This window comes from Puma concolor, chromosome C2 (genome assembly GCF_028749965.1).
Source record: "Puma concolor isolate L17-30 chromosome C2, mPumCon1.1.hap2, whole genome shotgun sequence".
Lineage (NCBI taxonomy): Eukaryota > Metazoa > Chordata > Mammalia > Carnivora > Felidae > Puma > Puma concolor.
In genome coordinates, this window is record NC_141675.1 from 147894314 (window position 1) to 147918784 (window position 24471).

A 24471-nucleotide genomic window follows, 5' to 3' on the forward strand; every position below is an offset into this window, starting at 1 on the left:
GGTTCAAAATTCAAGAGGTACAAACAGGTAAATGCCTCCCCTTCCTTCCAGCCCCCTGGCACTCTAGGAAGAAACCGTTAACCACTCTGTGATTCTTCCCAAAGAGGGTCTGCACACAAACAAGACCCCTGCTCCCCCAAGAAAGAAAAGTGTGTGTGTGTGTGTGTGTGTGTGTATAATATTTGGAGGAGTCTGATATCAATGACTGAGGCCAAAAAAATATTTAGAATTTAAAACAAACATCCCTCGTAGTTTCAATGAAGTGAATGACACAAGATTCAAGGACATTCTCTGCCAGGCCACACACAAAGCACATGCTGTCTGCCACCAAATTACCATACCCATTCCAATGAAAAACACAAACCAAAACCATGGACAATGACCTAAGAAAATGATAATGTGGTAGTCATTGGAATATTGGTCCTGTAGTACTTTTGTGGTATGATTTTCTCCTGAGAACTGCAATCTTACTGAACGGTTTGCTCTTTGTCCAGTTCAGAGTACTGTATCTGTGTTCATGTTGGTCTAAGGATACTTAAACTATTACAGACTTTTAGAAATTAAGGTTCTCTTTCCTAAGAAATAGGTGCTTACTTTCTGTCTTAAAACAGTAGTCAAAGCTTGAAGGTGGCTAGTTTGAAAGTGTTTTGCCTTCCAATTACATTTAACAAAATACGATAGCACACATTACAAGAAAATGAGAAGAAAAATTCATGCCTCACTAAAAGTAGATCTGCAGAGAGAAAAGAACAGTGGACATGTATTGTTTGAAGGATTTCTACAGTTTTTATACATCGTCAACATCCTCAATTTTCTGAACTAAAAAATGTAGAATACTTTATGGTATTAATCAGATTAAGAGAACATTTTATTTCTCTCATTTATATATCCTTCTTTAGTTTTTATAAATGTGACCCAAGTCTAATGAGAAAGTGCTAATTGCTGACAATATTCATTTTAAGACTTGTATTTACTTTAGTATCTGTTTTTCACCATACAGAAGCATAAGAAACCGTTAACTTCTGCCTACTAGCTGGACATATCCAGATAGCTGTAAAAATGGGGGCAAACTAGTATTTATAAATGTGCTTAAGGGGCCTTGTCAGTCAAAGAGCAGACTTCTAAAGCTTTACACATTCCTTTGGCCTTGATGACATTTTTAAGTTAAAACATTAGGATAAAATAAAATGTAAGGCTAGACATCAAAGAATGTTCTTACTAAGCATAGACTTTAACAATTTTACTAGAATGTATATAGCAAAACGAAGTAAAACGGCATCCAAATAAAGATAAAACAATTCAACTTGCATGATCACCCCGTATTAAAATAACTCTGTATATACACACCAGAAGTCTTTCCAACGTGAGGTCACACTGGCATAAGACAAATCCTTGTGATCCTAGGACTGTCACCCACTGAGGCAATGGCACTGTTTTCTGTGTGACACCAGTGAGGTGCCCTTATTCTTTCGATGGTTTTTACTTGGTGAAAAAGCCCATTGCTGCCCACCCCAAACAGAAATACCTGAAGACCCTGGTGCCAGCTCGGGCTCGGAAAAGAACCACTGCTTGCACCTGGAGGAACACAGGAATTATTCTCTGTTCACTGGAAATTAACCGTTCTGCCAGAGGTAAGGCATCCCTGTCCAGAAAGTGAAAGCCGGAACTAATAGATCGGCTGTGAACAACAAGAAAAAGAAACTACTGCTGTTCGTCCTACTATACTAAGTAAGTATCCAAAGTAAAGCGGGCATTTAAAAAGATGAAGAAGTCACAAACGCTTTGAATGTGAACAAGATAAAGGAGCCTGGGAGCCCCTGGGAAGTTCCGTCAAGAAGCCAATCCCAAGCTCGCTCTCTGAGAACCCCGGGTCCGAGGGAAGTGGGTGCAAAGACTGTACCAAAGGCATCAAAGGTGCTCTCTGTTCACCAGCGGGCCTCACCTGCGGCTGCGGCGGCTGCGGCGAAGGCTCCGGAGGCAGGCTGTGGGACGACCTGCTCCGAGGGGGCGGCTGCGGCGGGGTTTCCAGGCTTGGCTGGGGGGCGGACTGAGGCAGAGGCGCTGCCACGGGGACAAGGGGCTCCTGCATCTTCTGAACGGGCGGGGGCAGAGAGGGCTGCACGGGGGGCGCAGCCTGAGGCTTCAGCGGTTCGGGAAGAAGGACTGAACCTAAACGATGAGTTTTCAGATGTTAGGCCCGGTCTAGAAAACCACATCCTGTTCTTCCTTTAGTGAGGCCGTGGGAGATTCTAGTCCCCCGCTCCCCCCCCAGCGGCCTCATGGCCTGTGGCACAAAGAAGGAAGGCTCTCCCTGTTGGAGTCGGTCGTGGAAGGTGAGAGATGACAGAAGGGAGAAGGAAAGGTGAAAAAACTTAGAACGGACTCGGGCCTACCTTTCAGTCCTTCCGGCGGTCTGCTTTGGCTTTCAGGAGCCAGTCTTCCAGCAGATGCCCGAGCGTGGCTCTGTGGGGCACTGATCACTCCGGCGCGGGGCGGGATAGTCTGCAGAGGGGAAACACAACATTTGAGACGCTTATTTTCACGAGATGAGATTTTGTGAAAATAGTTGCTTTTGTATCCCGTCTTGTCACCCCTCTGGCGTTAGCCCCCCTCCTGTTGTGTTCATTGCTTTCTATTTATAGTCCTATAGTCGTACACCTTACAACCTCCCTTTTTGTTCTGGACTGTGTACGAGGCGTCAGGCACAACGTTACTTAAGCGCTCTGAGGCACTTCCATTTCATCCTCAAAATACCCCCCAGAGGCAGGTGCTAAGTTTATCACCTCCATTTTCAATTACCACAAAGAAATGTATACAGCGTTCCCAAGGCCGCAAAGCTAGAAAAGAAGGCCAGGACCCAAGCTCGGGTGCGCGGGGCGGCGGGGCCTCTGCCTTGCCCCACGTGCAGTGGTGCCCTCACAGGGGACAGGGATGGCGTTAAAGCTCAAGAGGAGAGGGAAGATACACATATGTGTAGCAACTAAGACGCTTAAGAAAATCCACACCCTGGGATTTTTTTTTTTTTTTTTTCAAACACAGAAGGAAAAACTCTTGAATGACTAGATCCAATGTGCTAAATTAATTAAGAGAGATACTGGTGAGGGTCGCTTGGGTGGCTCGGTTGGTTAAGCGTCTGACTTCGGCTCAGGTCATGATATCATGGTGCGTAAGTTCCAGCTCCGTGTCGGGCTCTGTGCTGACAGCTCAGGGCCTGGAGCCTGCTTTGGATTCTGTGTCTCCCTCTCTCTCTGCTCCTCCCCCGCTCACACTCTGTCTCTCTCTCTCTCTCTTTCCTTCTCTCAAAAATAAACATTAAAAAAAATTAAAAAAAAAAGAGATGCTGGTGAAACACATGTTGTCTATTTTCATAAGTTTGCTGGAGCCTCTTAGTCCCCAATATTTCTTATTTTAGGCAAATGTTATTATTGCAATCACAAAATCCTGACTTACCTTCCCTACTCTAATGGCATTAAATAAAGTGCACTGATAAAGTCAGTGAATAGCAATTTTCCCTTTTCTGAGAAAAGGAGAATGGGTAATAGGTATCTGCAGGGGTGTGTGTGTGTGTGTGTGTGTGCGTATTTATCTATAGGTATATTCCACAGACACTTTAATTTGGAGTGTACTATTACACATAGTAAAGGGCTTCTAGGGTGGATGTTAACAGGACAGCTACAACAGAAAAGACAAGGGATTTCTATCTTAGAAATTTTATGACAATTTCTTACCAGGAGCCGGGAGCAGTTTCATTAGAAGTGGCCCCTACATTGCCCCCGAGAGTCCAGCCCCAGAACCCACTCTTTGGCTCGAGCCCCCCCCCCCCCCCAGAAGTCCCAGGAGCCACTAGATGAGCCGCTGATCCGGGTTCCCATTTCCTTGTATTACTTGACCCCAGAGGAAGTTTTCATGTAGGTAAATATTAGGATAATTATGTGTCTAAGAGAGCATATGATGAACACAGAAGAGCACAGATCTACAAGGAAGGGAGAAGCCCTGCAACACCATCTGCTCTCCTACTTGACTACCTTCAGAACCAGTTTTAGTATGCGGACTCTCATCATGAATTTTCGTCCCTGCAATCTAGTTTTAAAATCCTTCTTATTGAAGGATGACTTCATATTCCCCATTAATTACTCAGAAAATACCTTAAACTGCTGCACAGATACACTGGCCTCTCATAAATGTTAAGATCCTCAGTTATTTAGTGACCCTAATTACTGACATGCATCATTTTGATTCAAATAATAAAGTATATTTAGTTATTTTTGAAGAGTGCGCTAGAATGTTAACAGTTGAAAGGTACCCTGGAGATCAACAAGTGCGATTCCCTCATTTTGGAGTCGAGGAAACCAGGCCTGGACTGGCCACATGACCTCCCAAGATAACACATCTGACTAACAGCAAACTGGGACCCAGAACTTGAACCTCTAGGCTCCCAGGCTAGGTGCTGCCTACCGGTCTGGCTGCACTGTATCCAGCAGGTCCTGGGCCTGGGAGTCCTGCCTGAGGTGAAGGCTGAGTGCGTCCTGAAACAAAGACATCACACTGTGTATTTAGGTTCTTTTACAAAAAGAAAGAAACAAGAAACCATGTACTTAAATCCCCAGTGTCTACATGGTCCAGTTTTAAGGTTACGTAGCTAAATTCAAGTGTTTTTACCTATGTTTTCTTTCCGTGTCGTTCCAGGGCTTTTGGGTGCTTTGAAGCAGGAAGGGAAAGAAATGAGTCATAAGTAAACAGTCAGGCAACACTGTATAACATCAGCTGGCTGTTCTGTTTCATTACCAGCACAAATGGGGGCATGAGATGGGAACCCAAGGCATACTGCTTTGGATAAGGATGAAAGCTATTATCAGTCCTGAAGGAAATGTCCCCAGAAGAGAGAGAAATTAAAACACTTCTAGTGAAGTATTCTGTGAGAGACAGTTTAGCCCTCGGTCTGGTATCTCACAGCGTTACTTCTAAGGTGACTTTCCTAACACAGTTCTCTCCTGCGAACCTTGAAAACAGAAGGTCGGCTTGTGTGAATGGTCACAAGCAGTGACCCCGCTGCTTCTCAGAGCTTGCCGGACAAAGCTCCTGAGCAAACACAGCATTTTCCAAGTTCCGCAAGGGGCTGCTAACAACACTGTTCCAGGGCTTCATGCTGTAGATACCATTATCGGTAAAGAAATCTTACAATGAGATCTTTTAGATTCCCACAACAAAATCCCATGATTAAGGTAGAAGGCAGGCATATCTTACAAATAAGCATTTGCTTTACGGAGGACAGTGTTAATATGTGGTTCAAACTCACTAGAAAGGTACAGAAGAATGAAATGATATAAATCACTCTAGGGGCCAAAAGGAGTGTGTGTGTGGGAGGGGGGTTGGCTATTAAAGGTGGCATCTCAAATTTATTCTTTTTTAAAGGAAATTCAAGAGTAATTGTTATGTTAAATCCATCAGCCGTTTGATCACTAGAATCTTACTGAATGGCTTCTAGTCTTAGGTCTTTTAAGCAAATTTAGTTCAGCATTACTATGCAGAAAAAAATTTATGTTATTTGAAATCATCCACAAAATACTTATTCTTGGACTAGAATTAATAGGATTTAATTACGATTATTAATTTTTAAAACTTCAGAGTTGGCATAGTACATTTCTGACTTACTCTGAAAAGAATTTTGAAAGGCATTCTTCTTAAAATGCCATTGTACAGTAATTTCATATCCTAAGTAGGTACGACAATATATACAAAACAGAGTGCACAACAACGTTAAGAATTGGAGGGAAATTAAATGGGTCACCCGTTAGAAACTATCCACAACACAGAATGAAACGTGAAAAAGTACAAGGTTACACGGTGTAAGAGGAGGGGTGGGGAAGTTTACAGGCAGACCAAGGGCAGACTTAGTGTGCCTTGGCGTGCTGGGGGGCTGACACTTGGAAGTGAGGTGAGGGGTCCGTTTCTAGGGCGCAGAAGTCTTGTTACCTTCCGTCTCTCGCCTAGCTGCCCCAGGACTGGGAGGGGCTCCGACACCTTTTTAGAGAAAGAACAGAAGCTGTGTATTGTTCAGGGCCCAGGGCACAGACCGAAAGGCAGGCACAAGACACAATTTCCTCCTCCAGCTGACTTTTGCAAAAAAAGGTTCTTTTACTGCCTAACATTTCTTCAAAGATATCGCTACAAACCAAAGCGACTTTAGATGCCTTGCCCAAAAACCCCAGTCCTCCCTTTCCTCAAACAGCCTAGAAAGGGGATGACAGTTTTCTTTTTATAACTGAGATTACTAGGGAATTTTAAAATATCTTCAAGAAAGCCTTTGCTTTACAGATCATCTTGTTACATTCACAGTTAAATCACTAATAAAAGCTCTAATGTTTGACAGGCAAAACGGGGAAACAAAATCAGCTTCAATTTCATTATAAATTTCTATGAGACTATATTAGTTTCTTAGAGGTTAGTTTTTGATGCATCATTTTAAGAAAACTCCAAAAGTACTATAATGACTTCCTCTAAGTTACTGCCTTAAAGGAGTTACTGGCTTATAGGGTTAAAAAAATAAATAAGCTGCAAACGTTGCCTATGAAACAATTATGAAAAGAAGCACTTTTTAAAAATTAAGTCAGATTTTATAACTTTTTCACAAATCCATTTAAAAACTTATTTTCTGCAAGTTGTTTTCCTACTTAAAAGAGGAGGATAAATAGAACTTATCATAAAAATACAAATAAAGGCAGGAGTTTAAAATGGGGAAAATTAACGTTTTTTTGTAAGCTGATGGAAAAATCATCATCCAGCAGTGTTCTGCGGAGACCGTCATGCTGAAATAATTGAGCTTTGTTTTCTACACAAAGTCCTTAAAACCTGCACACAAGCAAAGTCAGCCTGTGATAACACGACTTGGTCAGCATCGGCACTAGACGGCCAGAGTGGAAACAGAACAACCACACAAGTACAGTGAGCCTTAAAAATATTAACGGTACATTTGTAAAGGCTCTTCTGCAGAATTATGACAACCTGGCCCATCCTCTCCTGAGACGTAGATTAAACGCATTTGTCAAACCAGAGCTCCAGTGGAGTTTTGTGAGAAATTTTCACGTAAACCCAATCGAGTACACTTTTTTGAAGAGTGATCCGTTTGTGAATAAAAACTTCCTTATTGAAAAAAATCATTATTGTGTTGAAAAAAAGTGAAGCATTAACTTTTATGACAAGTTGTGATAAAGCCATGAAAACTGAAGGATATGTTTCAGATAATTATAACTTTAAGTTGCATTCCTGGAAGTTTTGCTCGTCAGATTTGCTAAGCTTCTAGAGAAGGAATGTACTAGATCATCACCAGTCAAATACTTGGGAAATGTTCTATATTTACTATACCTGAATTCCTTTTGAAATTAGTGTGATTTGGGGGAACTAAATCTTTGTCACCAAACTAACTATATTTATTAAGAAAAAGTGTACTGGTCCTTGATGAGTAATTCAACCATGTCTACCCGGAAAATGGAAGCCTCTATTAGTTCTATTCATGAGTGAAACTGAACTCTAATCTTTTACTTAACAGGAATATAATGAAAGTTTGGGGCCATTTTTAACTTGGAGTATAAATATCATTCACTTTGACTTTTATCAGACAAATCTGAAATGTCTTTTTAGTTACAGGGATAAAATTCCAAAACATGAATGAAGCGAGATGCATGTATTATGACAAATATAAATGGTTACCTCCAATTTCCTTTCTAGCAGGTGCAGGACTCCTAGCCCCTTAGAGTTCATAAGAAAATATGCAGCAGAAAGGAAATGACATTAAATAAAAAACTGAAACGTCAAAGATTTATTATAGTATTCATGATGTTAAATAACATGTAGGAACTACATCTTAGTATCTTGGTACTATAAAAAAGCTATTATTTAACGCAAATATTTCTCACAATTTAAATAGCAACACTATACTTACTTAAAAAGCATATTTAGGCAAATACATAACACTTTATGGGAAGTAAGTATATGTATGCCCTTCAGTTCTACTTATATATTTTACAGAAGTTAGTGCAACTGCATCAAATTAGCAAAAACAAAACATTTTGTGCACACCTGTAAGAAGGCAGCTAGAAAGCCCTATTACAGAAATCTAGCTGGGAAACACTCTTTTTACCTGTTCCGAGGGGCCTGCCATGTTCCTTAGAGAAAGGCTGAGGCAGTAGCAACGACAGAAAAATCATAAAATCTGGAAGCTAGAGGTTTTAAGCGTGCAAAACACCATAAAATAGAACGGAGGAAGATCGGAAATCTAGCCCAAATGGAAATCACGTGGTTTGTTACCTGAAGGTGGGGGTGGTCTCTGTGGGGGGGCGGGGCGCGTAGGAGGAGCCACCGGGCGGGGAGGAGGAGGCCGCTTGGGCTCTAAGGTCTGAGAATCTTTTTGCTGCAGCTGTGTTGCCGGCAGAGCGTCCATAGGAGAACCTGAACAAGTACAGCAGGTGAGAGCAGTGGGTGTGAGCGCAAAGGTATGGTACTTCCCAATACGTGTGAGAAATCCTCGATTTTGCTTACTTTCTCACTTTGTACTGTCATGTACGGACACGCATTTCTGGTATCAATAACGTAAGCAGTTCTGCCAGTAAATTCCCCATTGGTGCCATGGAAGCAATGGCGCCAGCTCCTGTGGACCAGCTGGCCGAGGCCCCAGGTGCTGAGAGCCGATTTACCAAGTGGCCCCATCAAGGCGGCACACAGTGTGGGCTGAAGGAAGTCATTTGCAGTCGGCTGGCCCCTACCGAGAAGGAAAAAGGAATCTCTTCTTTTCTCTAGACCTGAGCTCATCCTGAGTTTAACTAAAGAAGTCAGGCCTCTAAGAGCAGTATGGGAGAACTGGAGAAATCTATGAAATGGAAGACATTTTCTGGAGATGCTGGTGAGCATGGAATCATGTGATGTAACAATTTCCAGAGACAGATATTCCAACTTTAGGAAGTAATGACTACAAATCTGAATTAAAAAAAAATTTTGTCTCTTCTTAATTCATACTATAATATAGGTTACGTACAGATATATAGGTAAGCCCAGATAGTTATGAGTTCTTACTATAATGATAGAAAAACATTCGTTTTAAGACATGGATAAACCTAAGCACATAGAAAAAATGATTTCAGAAAAATTCTCATCAAGTGAAGTGATGATGAGTTTCCTTTCCATTTAGAGCTTACCATCTACAAAGTTTCCTCTTCTGTATGCACAGAAAACATGGTACAGATCCAAAGGCGACAGAGATTTGATCGTCTAAAATCAAATATATTGGGGCACCTGGGTGGCTCAGTCAGTTGAGAGTCCGACTTGAGCTCAGGTCATGATCTCACAGTTTGTGGGTTCAAGCCTGGCATCAGGCTCTGTGCTGACAGCTCAGAGCCCGGAGCCTGCTTTGGATAATGTCTACTTCCCTCTCTGCCCCTCCCCTGCTCACACTCTGTCTCTCTCTCGCTCTCTCTCAAAAATAAACATATATTTAAAAAAATTAATAAACAAATAAAATAAAATCAGCTAGGGAAGGTCCTACACAACTTTAAGGAAAATACGCACTTTGTGAAGATGGATGCCCAGGTGTTCTTGATGGTGCCCGACTCGGTCTTATGGGAAGGGAAGGCACAGGACCCTCTGATATGGTTGGTGACTGGCAGGGACTGGTTCGGGGTGAAGAGCTCGGGGAAGTGCCGAGGCCAGAACTTGAGGACGGCTGGAGGTGCTGGGGAAGAATTTCCTCAACTTCAGCACTGTAGTCATCAACATCACCTAAGGACACAAGGTTATCAAAATGACCACCATGTCAACTTTCTCAGAGATGGTCTTCACCAATCCAGGTTTGGTGAATTCAGGGGGTTCAAGACGCAAAATAAACACGTTCACATTATGACATCGCAGTGTGCATAGATTAAGTATGTAGACACATATAAAAATTGGATGTGTGCGGAACCAGAAATAGTATCAACGCCCTTACAGAAAATGTAATTAAAGAGAAGCCTATGACCTCAGGGCATCAGGATGCCAGTGGTGACTGAGCGGGGTGACTCACAGCTTTCAATTCTCCACTCAGCAGCCGGACCAGTGCTGGCCCACTGAAAGGTTTACTGCTCTCCTTTCGAACCTTCCTACGTGCCCTGTGGAACTGCTCCCTCCCCACTGCCCTCAACTCAGCTCCAGTGCACACCCTTCCCCCAGAGTCTCCTCACCACTCCTCCCCCTGGGCTCTCCCGGGCTCCCCCATCTCCCCTTTCCTCGAGGCTGGAAAGTACAGCCAGGGTGCCCCTCGCAACCTCATTCCAATTTCAGAACATTAACCTTCCAGTCCTGAACAAACTTCTCTGAGGCTATGCCAGCGGGAGTTTACGGAACACCCCGTATACCTCCTTGCTGTCATGATCTCCCACCTCCATCCTCCTGGTCACCTGAACCCGTTCATCGAGGACTAAGCAGAGAGCAGGATGGCAGTCGGGTCCCACCATCTTTCTGGGTGACATCAAAGTTCGCATCGACGGTAACGCAGCGACAACCTAAATGCCTTGGTCTTGTCCTTCCACTCTCCTCCGCTCAAACACACACAGCCCTCACAGCGGCACCGCCTCCGAAATACGCTCCCGACACTTCATTCTGACCCTTAGCTCCCAGCCTTCCGGTTCTCGCTCTCAGTTACTCTTTCCTCTTGGGACTTCATCAGGATCCAGGCCTTTGGGCCCCCTCTACTTTCAGCCCCCGTCTGTCGGATTCTGCTCCTCTGAAGGTGACTTCACATTCCAGGGCACTTCACCTCCACCACCCCCGCGCCCCCCATGCACTGTTCTTTTGTCCCACCTGTCATTTGCACTGTCTAATCTCTCTGTGGCTGCACCTGGGCTGCTGCTGGTCACGTGGTGCTGACGGTTGCGGTGGCATTAAATTTGCAGTCTTCAGCCTCCTCTGGGGTCCCAAAGCTGCCTGGCAATTCCACGGTTTTGTGACTGGCTCCCGCCGAACTCCATCTCAGGAGCTTTATCTCGAAAACTTCTCGACTCTTCCCCAAACGGCGGGTTGCCCTAGGCCTGCAGATAGCCTCAACTTTTAACACTTCACAGAGGAAAGAGAAGTCTTAAGATGGGACCCCCGTCCCCTTCGACAACCTGCTGCCAAACTGGAGTCCAATCCCGTGGTTGCACTTAGGTCTTTGTGGGGGAAACAAAGGGGGTTCTGCCCCTCCCCCGTTTTCTCAGTGACCTACGCCCCCCCACTCCTTCTGCCCTGATGGTCCCCAACACCATCAGCCCTTTCCATCAGCGCTAAGCATTCTCAAGCCTCTCTCCTTTCAAACAGCACCCCCTGGAACCCCGATCTCCCTGGAGCAACTGCCCTTTTCTCTCCGCCACCCCCATCTTAGCTTCTTTAAAGAGCTGTCTCCAGACACTCTCTCCGCTTCTTCATCTTCTACCCACACCTCCATTTACCACCATCTGGCTTCATCACTGCACGGAAAGTACTCTCATGAGTGTCACCAACAGCCGCTTTCACTGTTATTAAATCCAAAGGGCAAGTTGTGGTCCCCGTTTCTCCTCCTCTCTCTGTGACACAGGACTCCACTGACTATGCCTCCTTTGTTACCATTTCTTGCCTTGATTTTTACGCCAACCTCTTGGGTCTTTGACATTTCTAGTTGTTTCTTCTCATTTTCTTTTTATGAGCAGCTGCCTTCTGCCTGTCCTTAAAGTCTGAGTTTCTCTGCTCGTTCCCAGGACTGGTTTTCTCCCATCTCTACATAGACCTTCTGGCCAAGCTAATGACTAGCCATGGCTTTCACTGCCATTATAATTGCCCCGTGAGCCCAGGGCTCTCTGGAGCGCCAGGCCCAGGTACCCACAGCCTACATGTGGGCCCAGCAGGCTCCAAAGGCACCTCAGTTTGACACGATCAAAACCAAATCCATGTCCCACCCCCACTGCCTCCCCTCCTGCTTTCTTTTCTCTCTGTTTACTCCCTCACGAGCATATTTATGGAAGAACTGTGAGCCTTTCCCCACTGTGGTCTTGCACATCCCTTCTTCCTGGTTTTCCCTCTCTACCTTCTCTCATCTAATTCTCACCCAGTCTTTAGATTCTCAACTTAAATTTCAATTCCTCTGGGAAACCGTTCCCAACTTCCCAAATCCGGATTGGGCAACTCTCCCGTGAACTCCCAGAGTCGCTCGCCACTGCATCGCTGTCACGAGATTCTCGCTACCCGCTCACTTGTAACGCCACTAAGCTAGGAGTTCTGGAAGGGCAAGGCTGACATCTGTTGAATTTCCAGCACCCGGTATGCACTTGGCACATAAAAGGTATGACATACATGTGTGGACTAAGTCAACAAATGAATAAAGGGGAAACTGGCATTGTCTCCTAAGGCGGTCAACTCTTAATGCGTTCTCTAGATGTACAGGGTCTCACAGTATGATAGACTGTCATTTTAGAAACTAAGGCATGCATTTTAATGGAAAACATGCTAGAAAAATACAGCATATAGCATTAGAAAGCACCTGCACTTCTTAATCACATTTAAGGAAACTATTGCCCAGATAACTGAACACTAAATTCCAGATGGCTACATTTATATGGGTCCGTTCAAATGCATGTGCTCCTAGCCGCCTTGAGAATCTTTCCTAAAATTGCTTTGAAATATACCTTCTTTTATCGTCATTTTTTTAACTCATTTCTGTTGTTAGAACACGCGCTTTGAAATTCTCCCTCTCTACCTTAACTGCAATTAGTGGTTGCAAACCACACACCAGAAATACCAATTGGTGCCCCTGTCGTACACGGACATGAACGAGCACTTGTAAAGATCTTATCCTTTCAATGGCAGAAGGGCAAATACGTTTGCAATTTGAAGTCCAGGTACCGGCAAACTGCACGCAATACGACGCAAAACAAAATCTAATTGATGCTGCTCTGTGTGTTACAAGAAGACAGAGATGGGGACTGAGACTTCGCGGATGGGAAGGACACTTATCTAGAGGTGCAGAAGGAAATGCGTTCGATAAACAAACCTTCCATATCGAAATCTGCTGTGACCTCCGCATCTTCACCGAGCAGGGTAGAGCTTGTCGATGACGGCAACGGAACGTTAATTTTCTCTAAACTCATTTCTTCTTCCAGATTTTTGATCCAGTCTGGACTTTTTAAAGTAATAGTTATAGTCCGACCCAATAACTAGTTGGTAAGAAGAGATGTAAGATAAAAATTAACTGGCATGAAAATTATCTTGGAAAACAAGTGACTGTTCTGGTTATACTATGCAACAGTATAGGCTTACTTCAGCTAGACTCAATTCAACGTACACCGTCTCACATATACTGAATTTTTAACTAGTATAAACATGCCCAGTTTCTCCTTTAAAAGCCTGTGTTGCTAAATCTAAGGTCTTCTTTTCTAGGATGCACGCAGAATCAGGTTTCCTTTGCTGTAAGTCAGTATCTTTCCCTGGCCAGATGTAAATTAACTGACAGTTTCGCTACATAGTTTCATACTTTCTTTGATATTCAGTGACTGTTCCTACCTGAAACAATTACAGAAGAGACAGACTGGCACTCCGCCTTTCTTATAAATGTGAGTGCCTTTTAGACAAAAGTATAATCTAAAACACTCAAACACGTTATGATTAAGTCACACTGTCCTGCTGATGGATTCAAAAAATAGTTTCAAAACACTTGCAGACAGCCACAAGTCTCCTTGGTCAGGGGTGCCCGGGTGCTTCATTCTGTTGGGCGACCGGCTCTTGATTTTGGCTCAGGTCATGGTCTCACAGTTCATGAGTTAGAGCCCTGCGTCGGGCTCTGAGTTTATAGTGCGGAGCCTGCTTGGGATTCTCTCCCTCCCCCTCTCTGACCCTCCGCTTCGCATGCTCAGGCTCTGTCTCTCTCAATAAATAACTACGTACTAAAATTAAAAAAAAAAAGACTCCCTGGTCAAACACAGGCTGTGCACTAGAAAGCCATTTTCATTGAAAACCCATACCATGTAACTAATCTGCTTTCTAAAATGCAAGCTCTCAGGGGCGCCTGGGTGGCGCAGTCGGTTAAGCGTCCGTCTTCAGCCAGGTCACGATCTCGCGGTCCGTGAGTTCGAGCCCCGCGTCAGGCTCTGGGCTGATGGCTCAGAGCCTGGAGCCTGTTTCCGACTCTGTGTCTCCCTTTCTCTCTCTGCCCCTCCCCCGTTCATGCTCTGTCTCTCTCTGTCCCAAAAATAAATAAACGTTGAAAAAAAATAAATTAAAAAAAAAAAAATAAAATGCAAGCTCTCAAAAAAAAAAGGGGGGGGGGAGGGGCGCCTGGGTGGCTCAGTCGGTTAAACATCCGACTTCGGCTCAGGTCATGATCTCACGGTTTGTGAGTTCAAGCCCCACATCTGGCTCTGTGCTGATGGCTCCGAGCCTGGAGCCTGCTTCGGATTCTATGTCTCCCTCTCTCTCTGCCCTTCTGCCGCTCGTGCTCTCTCTTTCCAAAATAAATAAAAATTAAAAAAAAAAAATGCAAGCTTTCTCCTACACAGTTTCAACTTTCCTCATTTAAAGAGCTTCTGGAGCATATAAAATAAGTGAACTTTTCTGGTATTTTCAAATGAACTGTGTAGCTGTGACCGACATGCTGTGAAGACAGCTGGCACCTTTGTGGGTACAGATCTTCCTTGGCCCAAAGTGCTATCGACATGAGAATTCCTTGAAGGCACAGGATGGAGACATTGAAAGCTGCTGGCCTGAATGCTACAGTGGTTTTTAACAGCAATTTAGTGTCCACACTAAGCTTTGAAGTCAGCGTTCTAAGAAACTAGTAATCCTTTCTTTACTTGCTTATCAGCCTAAATCAATTCCATTCCAGAACTTGGCAACAGGCTTCACAGGTCTTTAAAGAACACGCTCAAGAAGGTCATCCTGTGGGTTGGCCCCCACTTAAGCTAGCTACTTTTTCTAGATTCTTCCCTGGAATGGAAGAGCTCTTATGGGACTCCATCCTAGAAGATTTCAGGCTGAAATAATGTTATTAGCAAAGGCAACAGACAAGAGAGTTGAAAATATCTAGCTTTCAAAAGGACAAATTAAATATTATTACGCACTTTCCACAAACATCGTTTTTACAGAATTTTCAAAATAGTTTTGGGGAGCTAAGAGTGGGTACTTTCTAAGAATGTAACAAAGATAACTAGACTTGAGGGTGAGGGACAGGGCTGAAGAAGAGGGGAAAATATAAAACAGAGAGGGACAAAAGAAATACTCAGCAAAGGAGCAAGCTGACAAAGAAGGCCAAATTCAGAATTGCTCTTAAATATTTATACCTTAAGGGACGAGGACACGCTTTTGAAGAGACCAAAGCTAGAGTTAAATTTAAAACTCAATAATTTCCATACAGTTAGGACAACAAAAAGTTACAAGACGGACAGGAACATCTGCAGCATACACAGAAAGGGACTGAAATTTTAACGCCAAGGGAGATCTTATACACCAGGGAAAAATGGGCTAGGGACATACGCAATTCATTGAGAAAGTACTGATGACCACTAAATTAAGATAAGCAGCGATCAGATTCTTAATGGGAATGACATACTACTGGTTTTTCAGGACATGACCCAGTATCGATTGGGATGTAGACGGTGGGTAATCCGAGGCATAACAGAATTAGATCTACTCCTTCTGAAGCGCAATTAGGCAGCAAGTGTCAGACTGTAACACTGCCTATATTCTCTGACACAGCAAATTTACATTTAGGAATTTATCCTCAGGGAAGGAATAACAGGATAGGCACACAAAGTTATAGTGTACACAGGGCTTCCCTGGAATGCTGGTTTTGCTAATTAAAAGTTGGAAACAATCTGCTATTAATAAGAGTTTGTTAAATAAATTTATGTATTTGTCCATGCAACAAAATTAACGGAAAGAGTAAAAGTGACATTATTTGCTCATAAAGAAAAACGCCCATGATACAGTCTCAAGTGAAGAGGTAGTAAGAAAACAGTATTTATAACACGATCTCATTTGTGTTTGTATATGCATGTATGTGTGTACACATATATCCCACTTGTGTTGATACATACACATATGTATATATAATCTCATTGGTTTTAATATATATGCATAGATAAAGGTGAGGAGAAATTATTTTGCAATAGTAGGATTAGTGTTCTTCATTATTTCTTCCTTTATGCTTTTTTTTCTTTAACATTTATTCAGTTTTTGAGAGACAGAGAGAGACAGGGAGTAAGTGGGGGAGGGGCAGAGAGAGAGGGAGACACAGAATCGGAAGCAGGCTCCAGGTTCTGAGCTGTCAGCACAGAGCCCGACGCGGGGCTTGAACCCACCAACTGTGAGATCGTGACCTGAGCCGAAGTCGGACGCTCAACCGACTGAGCCATCCAGGTGCCCTTCCTTTATACTTTCCTGTATTTCATGATTTACTTTTGCTTGAGTGTATTACTATTACATTCAGGAAAAACAAGCAAATAGAACCCTATAAAACCTATTTCAAAAGTAATGTATATGTGGAAATTTTTTTCTCCAAGGAAGTTGAAATAATGCGACAGAAGAGGAAGCACAGGGAAGTCCTTATGAGTGGCCCACTGTTGGAGAAATTAGGCCCGGATTTTAGTCTATCCTGTCTAGTGATCATATAATTAGAAACAGGATGTGTCTAAAAACGTTCAGAAAAAACTGAAAGATACAGCACTTTATGGAAATAAAACTATTCCGGGCCAAATTGATGTAAATTTCCTCCATCAGTAACATGTTAAGTCACAGGTTAGGAATACCTATTTAAAATTTTCTAAAATATCTTGGTGGGATGGATTTGTTATCTATGGGAATTATTTTACCTACACCTGAAAAAGGTATCTGGGTACCATGATCCAAGCCAAGAAAACAAGTTCTTAGGAATAAAGAGTACCTTCCTCCCTTGTTTTCTTATAAATAAGGCATTTTCTTCATTCGATAGAAATCTTTCCTACTATGAATGAGCCAGAATATCTATTCCACTTAACAAAATTTCTATATAATAAAAACCAAGTTGGGTGGTAAACATATTTTCTTCTTAGTCTGTTACCAATTGTTAGTATCTTTAGGGAGGACCAAAATAATTCCAAGCTGGTCAGAAACCTAGTCTAAATAATAAATATTAAAGCACACCATAAGGTCTTCTATAGTTCTGCACTGGAAATACATCTAGATAATCCTGCTGCATGGCTATAAAATTATAATCTTTGGATACAGAATTTCAAAATGGCTTACAATCAACAAATGCTACCTACCTCTTTACCATTTAGGTTCAGAACACTCAAGGCAGAGCTTCCCTCCAAAAATGTAACCCACATTTTGTCTTCTACAAATCTTCAAGAAAGAGAAACATAAACAACAAAAAATAATTAATACCTTAGATATAATTAGTCCAACAACCAGCCCAAGGACTATTGATTAACAAAGGCCTATGGAGGCCAGGAAGTAAAACACAACAGGGAGAGCAGTAGAGCCACTGGTGGCCTGGAGAGGGCACTCTGCCTCTCAAAGCTTTCAAATTCAAATTTCTTTCAAATACTATGCTAATAAAACAGCCTGTCAGAAGAAGGGCCCTGTGGCCCTCCATTTGTGATCCTGCTAATCTAATCCTTCATTTCACTCACAAGGCAAAAAGGGCCAGAGGTTAAAAGTGGCTTGTTCAAAGCCACTCTACAAGGAGACTCCGTTACAGGGCTAGAATACAAATTTCCTGACCCCAGAGTCCAGCACCATGTATTTTCAAGGTCTCCATGACATCTCTGAAGCAAATTTCCTTTGACCAAGAAAGAAGATGGGGAGTTGTCCTTAAAATACACATATCTGATTGGCCCCAGAGTGCCTTAGGGTATTATGGTCCTTGTCTTTATGCAGGGGACAGCCATTTACTCTCTTGGGACTTCAATGGCCTTTGCTATGACTCTAAGTTTGCAATTTTGAAATAAGAAGCCCCCAAAAAGAAAAAAAACTAAAAGGTCATTAGAGTAAGTTCTGAATTAAGACGATCACTGACATGTAATAATGTTATCGCACAAAAAAGAGTAAAACAAAAACATTATCAGTCTTATTTATAGAAACAATTTTACACATTGGACTACTCCCCGATTATACAAATCAAGATCAGAAATTCCTGCAGATTTTTCAAAGATGAGGGGAAAATATGTGCACGTACACACGCTAGGATTCAAAAGCATGGCTTATGGATATTAAGAGGAAGAGGCTAAAAAGAGAAATAGGAACAAGTACTTTATCCTGTTTAAATCAGAGGCCTGATTTCTACAGATTTCTACAATCACCCAAATATGACCAAGATAAGTGACTCAATTTCTGTGGCATGTTAAGTTACTAAGCTGCAAGATGCCACCATTTGAAAGACACAGAACATCATTCCTATCTAAATACTATGAAGGGGATCTTTTTCATACTGTTGGCAATGGAGAAGATCTCTCCTCCAAAGGTTAAAATCACTACTATAAGGTTGCGCTTATGCTGCACTAGTCCCCCCGACTCCAAACATTTACAATAGCCCCCCCCTTCCTTATCCATGGAAGATACATTCCAAGACCCCCAAAGGATGTCTGCAACTGCAGATTGTACCAAACCCTATCCATACTGTTTTTTCCTCTACCTACATACCTACAATAAAGTTTAACTTATAAATCAGGCACAGTGAGAAATTAACAACATGAATAAAATAGAACAATCGTAACAAAATACTGTAATAAAAGTTATGTGAATGTGGTCTCTCTCTCAAAATATCTTATTGTACTGTCCTCACCCTTTATCTTGTGAGGATGGGAGATGATAAAATGCCTGCGTGATGAGATGAAGTGAGGTGAGTGATGTAGGCACTGTCATGTAACATGAGGCTACTAGTGACCTTCTGATGCTACATCAGGAGGAGGGTCATCTGCCTCCAGACCACAGCTGACCTCAGGTAACCAAAACCATGGATAAGGGCGGGGGGGGGGGGGGGGTCTACTGTGTTTGTTTTTTGATAGTGGTACCAAAGCATTTGTGGTCATATGGCAGTGCTAATTTCTTGATCCTACCCTTAATTAGCAATGTGTTCCTTATGGATGTTTAACTTAACAAGAGATTTTGGTTTTAATATCCATGTATATATAATATCCATGTGTGTGTATATATATGTGTGTGTATATATATGTGTGTGTATATATATGTGTGTGTATATATATGTGTGTGTATATATATGTGTGTGTATATATATGTGTGTGTATATATATGTGTGTATATATATATGTATGTATATATGTATATATACATACACACACACACATATGTATATGTAGGTCTTTGAGAAGCTGCATTTTCTTCCTATTTTCACCCACTAGGGTAAAAACTTCTAGATTTTCCCCCCAATTAATATAAATACCTAAATTTGTCCTATTCACATTTCCAGGGAATGTCTTATTTACATATAAAGGACTTCAGTCACTCCTAAACCATAGTCTTATTCTAGAACAAAAGGTAATGATCAATTTAGCCTTACTGGCGACAGTAGTCCTCTCCTTGTGTACTTCCATTGTCTGCTTTTTCTATTCTAATTTGGTTGCCTGAAGGTGTGTGACTACCAGAATATTCCACCTGTGGAGGCATGCATGGTTTTATAATGTTAGGGTAATACCTTGTTTTGTTACCAATACTTTTTCTAAAGATGACAAGCACTTTGGGGAAAGCTTCTGGCTCCAATTTAACACCAAGTTCCTTCAAGACTGTTTTTTCTTTAATGTTAATTGATTTTTGACAGAGAGGGAGACAGAGCATGAGTGGGGGAGGGGCAGAGAGTGAGGAAGACACAGAATCCGAAGCAGGCTCCAGGCTCCCAGCTGTCAGCATAGAGCTGGACACAGGGCTCAAACTCAGACTGTAAGATCATGACCTGAGCCGAAGTCGGATGCTCAACTGACTGAGCCACCCAGACGCCCCGCTTCAAGACTGAATTATAAAGACAGGTCCTTTTCCTGTCTCAGAGTCCTTCACCCTTTAATCTCTCTAGCCCAGTTCCATAATTTGCATTTGCTCACGAGGACACTTACCTGCTCCTAGGCTGCCCACATCAGGCTCCTGGTAACTTGGCTTTCTATACTTGGCCAAGCTTTCTGTCATCTGTAAATCTGGAGATTTCACTATATACTTCCGAATGCCTTAGGATTTTAGAAATTTTTTTGTTTTGTTTTAAAGCTTTGGGGTAGATCTTTGTTAGAAGGTCTGAGGGAAATATAAATGCAATTTCTTCTGTATCTGCTCATTTACTCTCTGAAAGGACTCCAGGTTTCTTCCGCATGCTTCTTGCTCTACAGAAGCACACTATCTTCAATCTGTGGACTAGGCCACCCAGTACAGAGATGTGTCCACCAAATATCTACAAAACATACCTAACTGAGTAGATGCAAAGCACAGAAAGGAGTCAAGTCCCTTCTGTATGAAATTCAAACACACGCAGTCTTTCAGAACTGCTGGACACTTGGGAAAGAACACGTTTTTTATTTTTATTTATTTATTTATTTTTTTAATTTTTTTTTTTCAACGTTTATTTATTTTTGGGACAGAGAGAGACAGAGCATGAACGGGGGAGCGGCAGAGAGAGAGGGAGACACAGAATCGGAAACAGGCTCCAGGCTCTGAGCCATCAGCCCAGAGCCTGACGCGGGGCTCGAACTCACGGACCGCGAGATCGTGACCTGGCTGAAGTCGGACGCTTAACCGACTGCGCCACCCAGGCGCCCCAAGAACATGTTTTTTAAACAAGGGAAGAAGCATCTGGTTCTGCAAAAGGCAGATGGGTAAGTCAATAACAGAAACGAAGACTGGACTGGATGACTCCTGACTGATCTGATTGTGCTGCCTTCTCTGTTAGTTGGAAATCAAATGTACTTAAAATTACTTAAAACATCAAATTTCTTAAACTAAGGGAGGAAAAGTCACTCTGCTTTACTCCTAACTCTCCTTAAAAAAATAAAACAGTGTGGGGCGCCTGGGTGGCTCAGTCAGTGGGGCATCCGCCATTGGCTCAGGTCATGATCTCACGGTTTGTGGGTTTGAGCCCTGCGTCGGGCTCTGTGATGACAGCTCAGCCTGGAGCCTGCTTCTGATTCTGTGTCTCCCTGTCTGTCTGTTCCACCCCTGGCTCATTCTCATTCTCTTTCTCTCTCTCTCTCTCAAAAATAAGTAAACATTGAAAAAAATATATATATATGTAAAATAAATCAGTGATCACAGCTTCATTTTGCCATAGGGCTTTGTTATACATTGTATGATATATATAACCACACCTAAATGTGCACATATTTAAAAAAAAAATTTTTTTAGGGGCACATGGGTGCCTCAGTCGGTTAAGCATCGGACTTCGGCTCAGGTCATGATCTCGCGGTCTGTGAGTTCAAGCCCCGCATCAGGCTCTGGGCTGACAGCTCAGAGCCTGGAGCCTGTTTCGGATTCTGTGTCTCCCTCTCTCTCTGACCCTCCCCTGCTCATGCTCTGTCTCTCTCTGTCTCAAAAATAAATAAATGTTTAAAAAAAATTTTTTTTAATGTTTATTCAGTTTTGAGAGACACAGAGAGACAGAGTGTGAATGGGGAAAGGGAAGAGAGAGAGGGAGACACAGAATTTGAAGCAGGATCCAGGCTCTGAGCTGTCAGCACAGAGCCCGATGCGGGGCTCGAACTCACCAACTGTGAGATCATGACCTGAGCCGATGTCAGACGCTTAACCGACTAAGCCACCGAGGCGTCCCAAAGTGCACATATTTTTTGTTCATCAATTGTTCATAAAAACTTTCACTATTCAGCTTTAAACTCTATAAACGTAATTCAGTTTCAAAACCTATGAACTCTTTGAAATAACATTTCTATAGTATGACTTTCCTGTAATTTGGAAATAAAAATACAGTTGACACTCAGACAACACAGTTTTGAACTGCACAGGTCATCTTATACATGGATTTTTCTCGACACAGTACAGTACCGTAAATGTATGTCTTCTTGCTTATGACTTCATAACGCCATTGTCCTTCCTCTAGCTGACTTTATTGTAAGTATATATACCACATAAGATATGTGTTAGTTGACGGTTTCCATTATTGGTAAGGCTTCTAGTCAATAGTAGGCTATTGGTAGTCTTTGGGGACTCAGAGCTTCTAAGTGGATTTTGGACTGCATGGCGGTCAGTGTGCCTAACTCCCACATTATTCAAGGGTCTACTGTACTCAAATGCTGTTCAAACAATAGAAAGGTAATTTCTAATGTAGAAAACATCTATGAGTCATGAGCTGCTTTTGGGCAATAAATATTTTACTCACCTTATGAGTATAACTTCACCAAAATCTGTGAACTGCTGCAGAAGCTCATCGATCAAAGCATCATCGAAAAAATTATTTTCTGGGACAGAACTTTTGATTGAGACCAATACTGTCCCATCTGGTGGACCTTGAACTGCAATCACCTCTTTATAAATGTTTTGCCTCTCTTCGGCTTCAACTTCAAATATATCTATATCAATCAGGGCAACGACAGGCCTTAAGGCATAAAGGGAGATGGATGTGTTAGAAATGTTTACTAAAGGATGGATTTCAAGTAAATTTTAAGCACGGTTAAAAATACCAAGACTGTTTAAACCTGTGGTCAGAAGTCTTTAGCTCGGCTCTTCCGTAGTGCAGCAAAGTGCCAGGAGTCCACGTGTAGAGGATTTTGCTTCCATCTTGAAAACTAGCATTTAGAAGATCTAAATCTTCAGCTGCAATCAGAATGAAACAAAAACAAAAATAAAACCACAGGCGCGTGACAGATCATGGGGAGCAAGGAGCAAGCTTCTTCGTTTTACTGGCTTCAGTTGTCTGAGGCTGGGATCCCTGATACACTTGTTAATCGGCAGGAAGTCCAGATACCTTTAAGTTAGAAAGGTGTTTTGGTTGAATTATCACTTTATGCTTTACTTAGTAAAAATTAAGATAAGGCTTTATTTCTGAGAGTACTTAAAAGCCAAATAGTGTTTCATAAGTAATTCAACAGACAAGTAGCAGTTCATAATATTTACAAACCATATTGGTTATTCAAATTAAAAACCTTCGTTAGCACTCAATTGAAATTTTCATTGAAATTTCATAAAAATGAAATTTCCTCACTTCTCTTTATATGGAATTATGGAAAGAAAATACACTAAAAAATTAAATTATTATAAGCAAGTCTGAGAATATTTTAAAAACTGTTTTATATTTAAATTTTATTTATTCTATTCTAGCAAACCTTTGTTGAAAAAAAAAACAGCCCTCCTCCCTTGATATTTGTATCATTCCCTTCTTCCTCATAAAATTTGCATTAGCTCATTTAAATGAAGAAGTCCATTTCCCAACCTGATCTATCAAAAGGCCATTTCCTTCTTCTCCAGAGGACACGGTCTGTCCACGCAGGGGTGCGGCACTTTTCACTGGTGTCATAGTCGTCAGAAAACAAATCATATTTGTATGTTGGAGCAAAGGTAACTTTTCCTTCTAAAAATCCTCTAAAAATCTAAAATAAACATATAAAGTAAGTTATTAGAAAACAAGTTCTGTTTTCATTCAGGCAGCCATTCACTACATGTCTACTATATGCTGGAGATTCACACAAAATCTGTGTCCATCAGATGAACACTTCTAACTGAATGGAACAAATGGTAAGAAAAAATAACCTGGGACTTGTTCATGCCACTTATTTGACCTCTGATTAAGCAAAGTACAAAAATGTGAATAAGGGAACTCTACCAGACCTTTAAGCTACAAAAACCAAAACTATGACAGATTTTAGAAATCATATATATAGTCTGATGTCTTACTCTCAAATGAGGCAATAAGGCCTAAAATGTGAAGTGGGGCCCAAAGTGTTAGAATTTAAGTCAGATGATCATGAAGGCATGATATCAAGTGGCCTTAATCACCTCTTACTTAAAAAAAAATATTGGGTGCCTGGGTGGTTCAGTCGGTTGGGCGTCTGACTTTGGCTCAAGTCATGATCTTGCCGTCTGTGAGTTCGAGCCCCACGTCAGGCTCTGTGCGGACAGCTCAGGGCCTGGAGCCTGCTTCAGATTCTGTCTCCCTCTCTCTCTGTCCCTCCCCTGCTCATTCTCTCTCTCTCACTTTCTATCAAAATAAATAAACATTAAAAAAACAGTAGCTTTGAAGACTAAGATTCTAAATTCACTATTACTCAAAAAGAAACAATCAAAAATGTATTCTCTTCTACTTGAAAGAGAGTCTTGGGGCGCCTGGGTGGCTCAGTCAGTTAAGCGACTGACTTCACCTCAGGTCATGATCTTGTGGTTCCTGAGTTCGAGCCCCACATCAGGCTCTGTGCCAACGGCTCTGGGCCTGCTTCAGGTTCTGTGTCTTCCTCTCTTCCTACCCCTCCCCTGCTTGCACTCTATCTCATCTCTCTCTCTCAAAAATAAATAAACATTTAAAAAAAA

At 42.1% G+C, this 24471-nt stretch overlaps 1 protein-coding gene across 14 annotated transcripts in view; it reads right to left on the bottom strand.

The window, feature by feature from the left end:
* The window catches only part of SYNJ1 (synaptojanin 1), a 92773-nt gene that overhangs the window by 8180 nt on the left and 60122 nt on the right, over positions 1–24471 (bottom strand). For 7 of the 14 annotated variants that reach the window (XM_086675866.1, XM_086675865.1, XM_025912946.2 and 4 more), the window contains 13 exons: positions 23381–23537; positions 22647–22764; positions 22331–22546; positions 17268–17346; positions 13025–13187; positions 9559–9768; positions 8305–8445; positions 7708–7746; positions 5974–6021; positions 4660–4698; positions 4456–4526; positions 2394–2502; positions 1943–2169 (listed from right to left, as the gene is read on the bottom strand). In XM_086675866.1, the coding sequence (XP_086531992.1) occupies positions 1943–2169; positions 2394–2502; positions 4456–4526; positions 4660–4698; positions 5974–6021; positions 7708–7746; positions 8305–8445; positions 9559–9768; positions 13025–13187; positions 17268–17346; positions 22331–22546; positions 22647–22764; positions 23381–23537 (1617 nt within the window). The remainder of the gene's footprint in view (positions 1–1942; positions 2170–2393; positions 2503–4455; positions 4527–4659; positions 4699–5973; positions 6022–7707; positions 7747–8304; positions 8446–9558; positions 9769–13024; positions 13188–17267; positions 17347–22330; positions 22547–22646; positions 22765–23380; positions 23538–24471) is intronic. The other 7 variants (XM_086675870.1, XM_086675861.1, XM_086675869.1 and 4 more) reach the window with 4 other exon arrangements.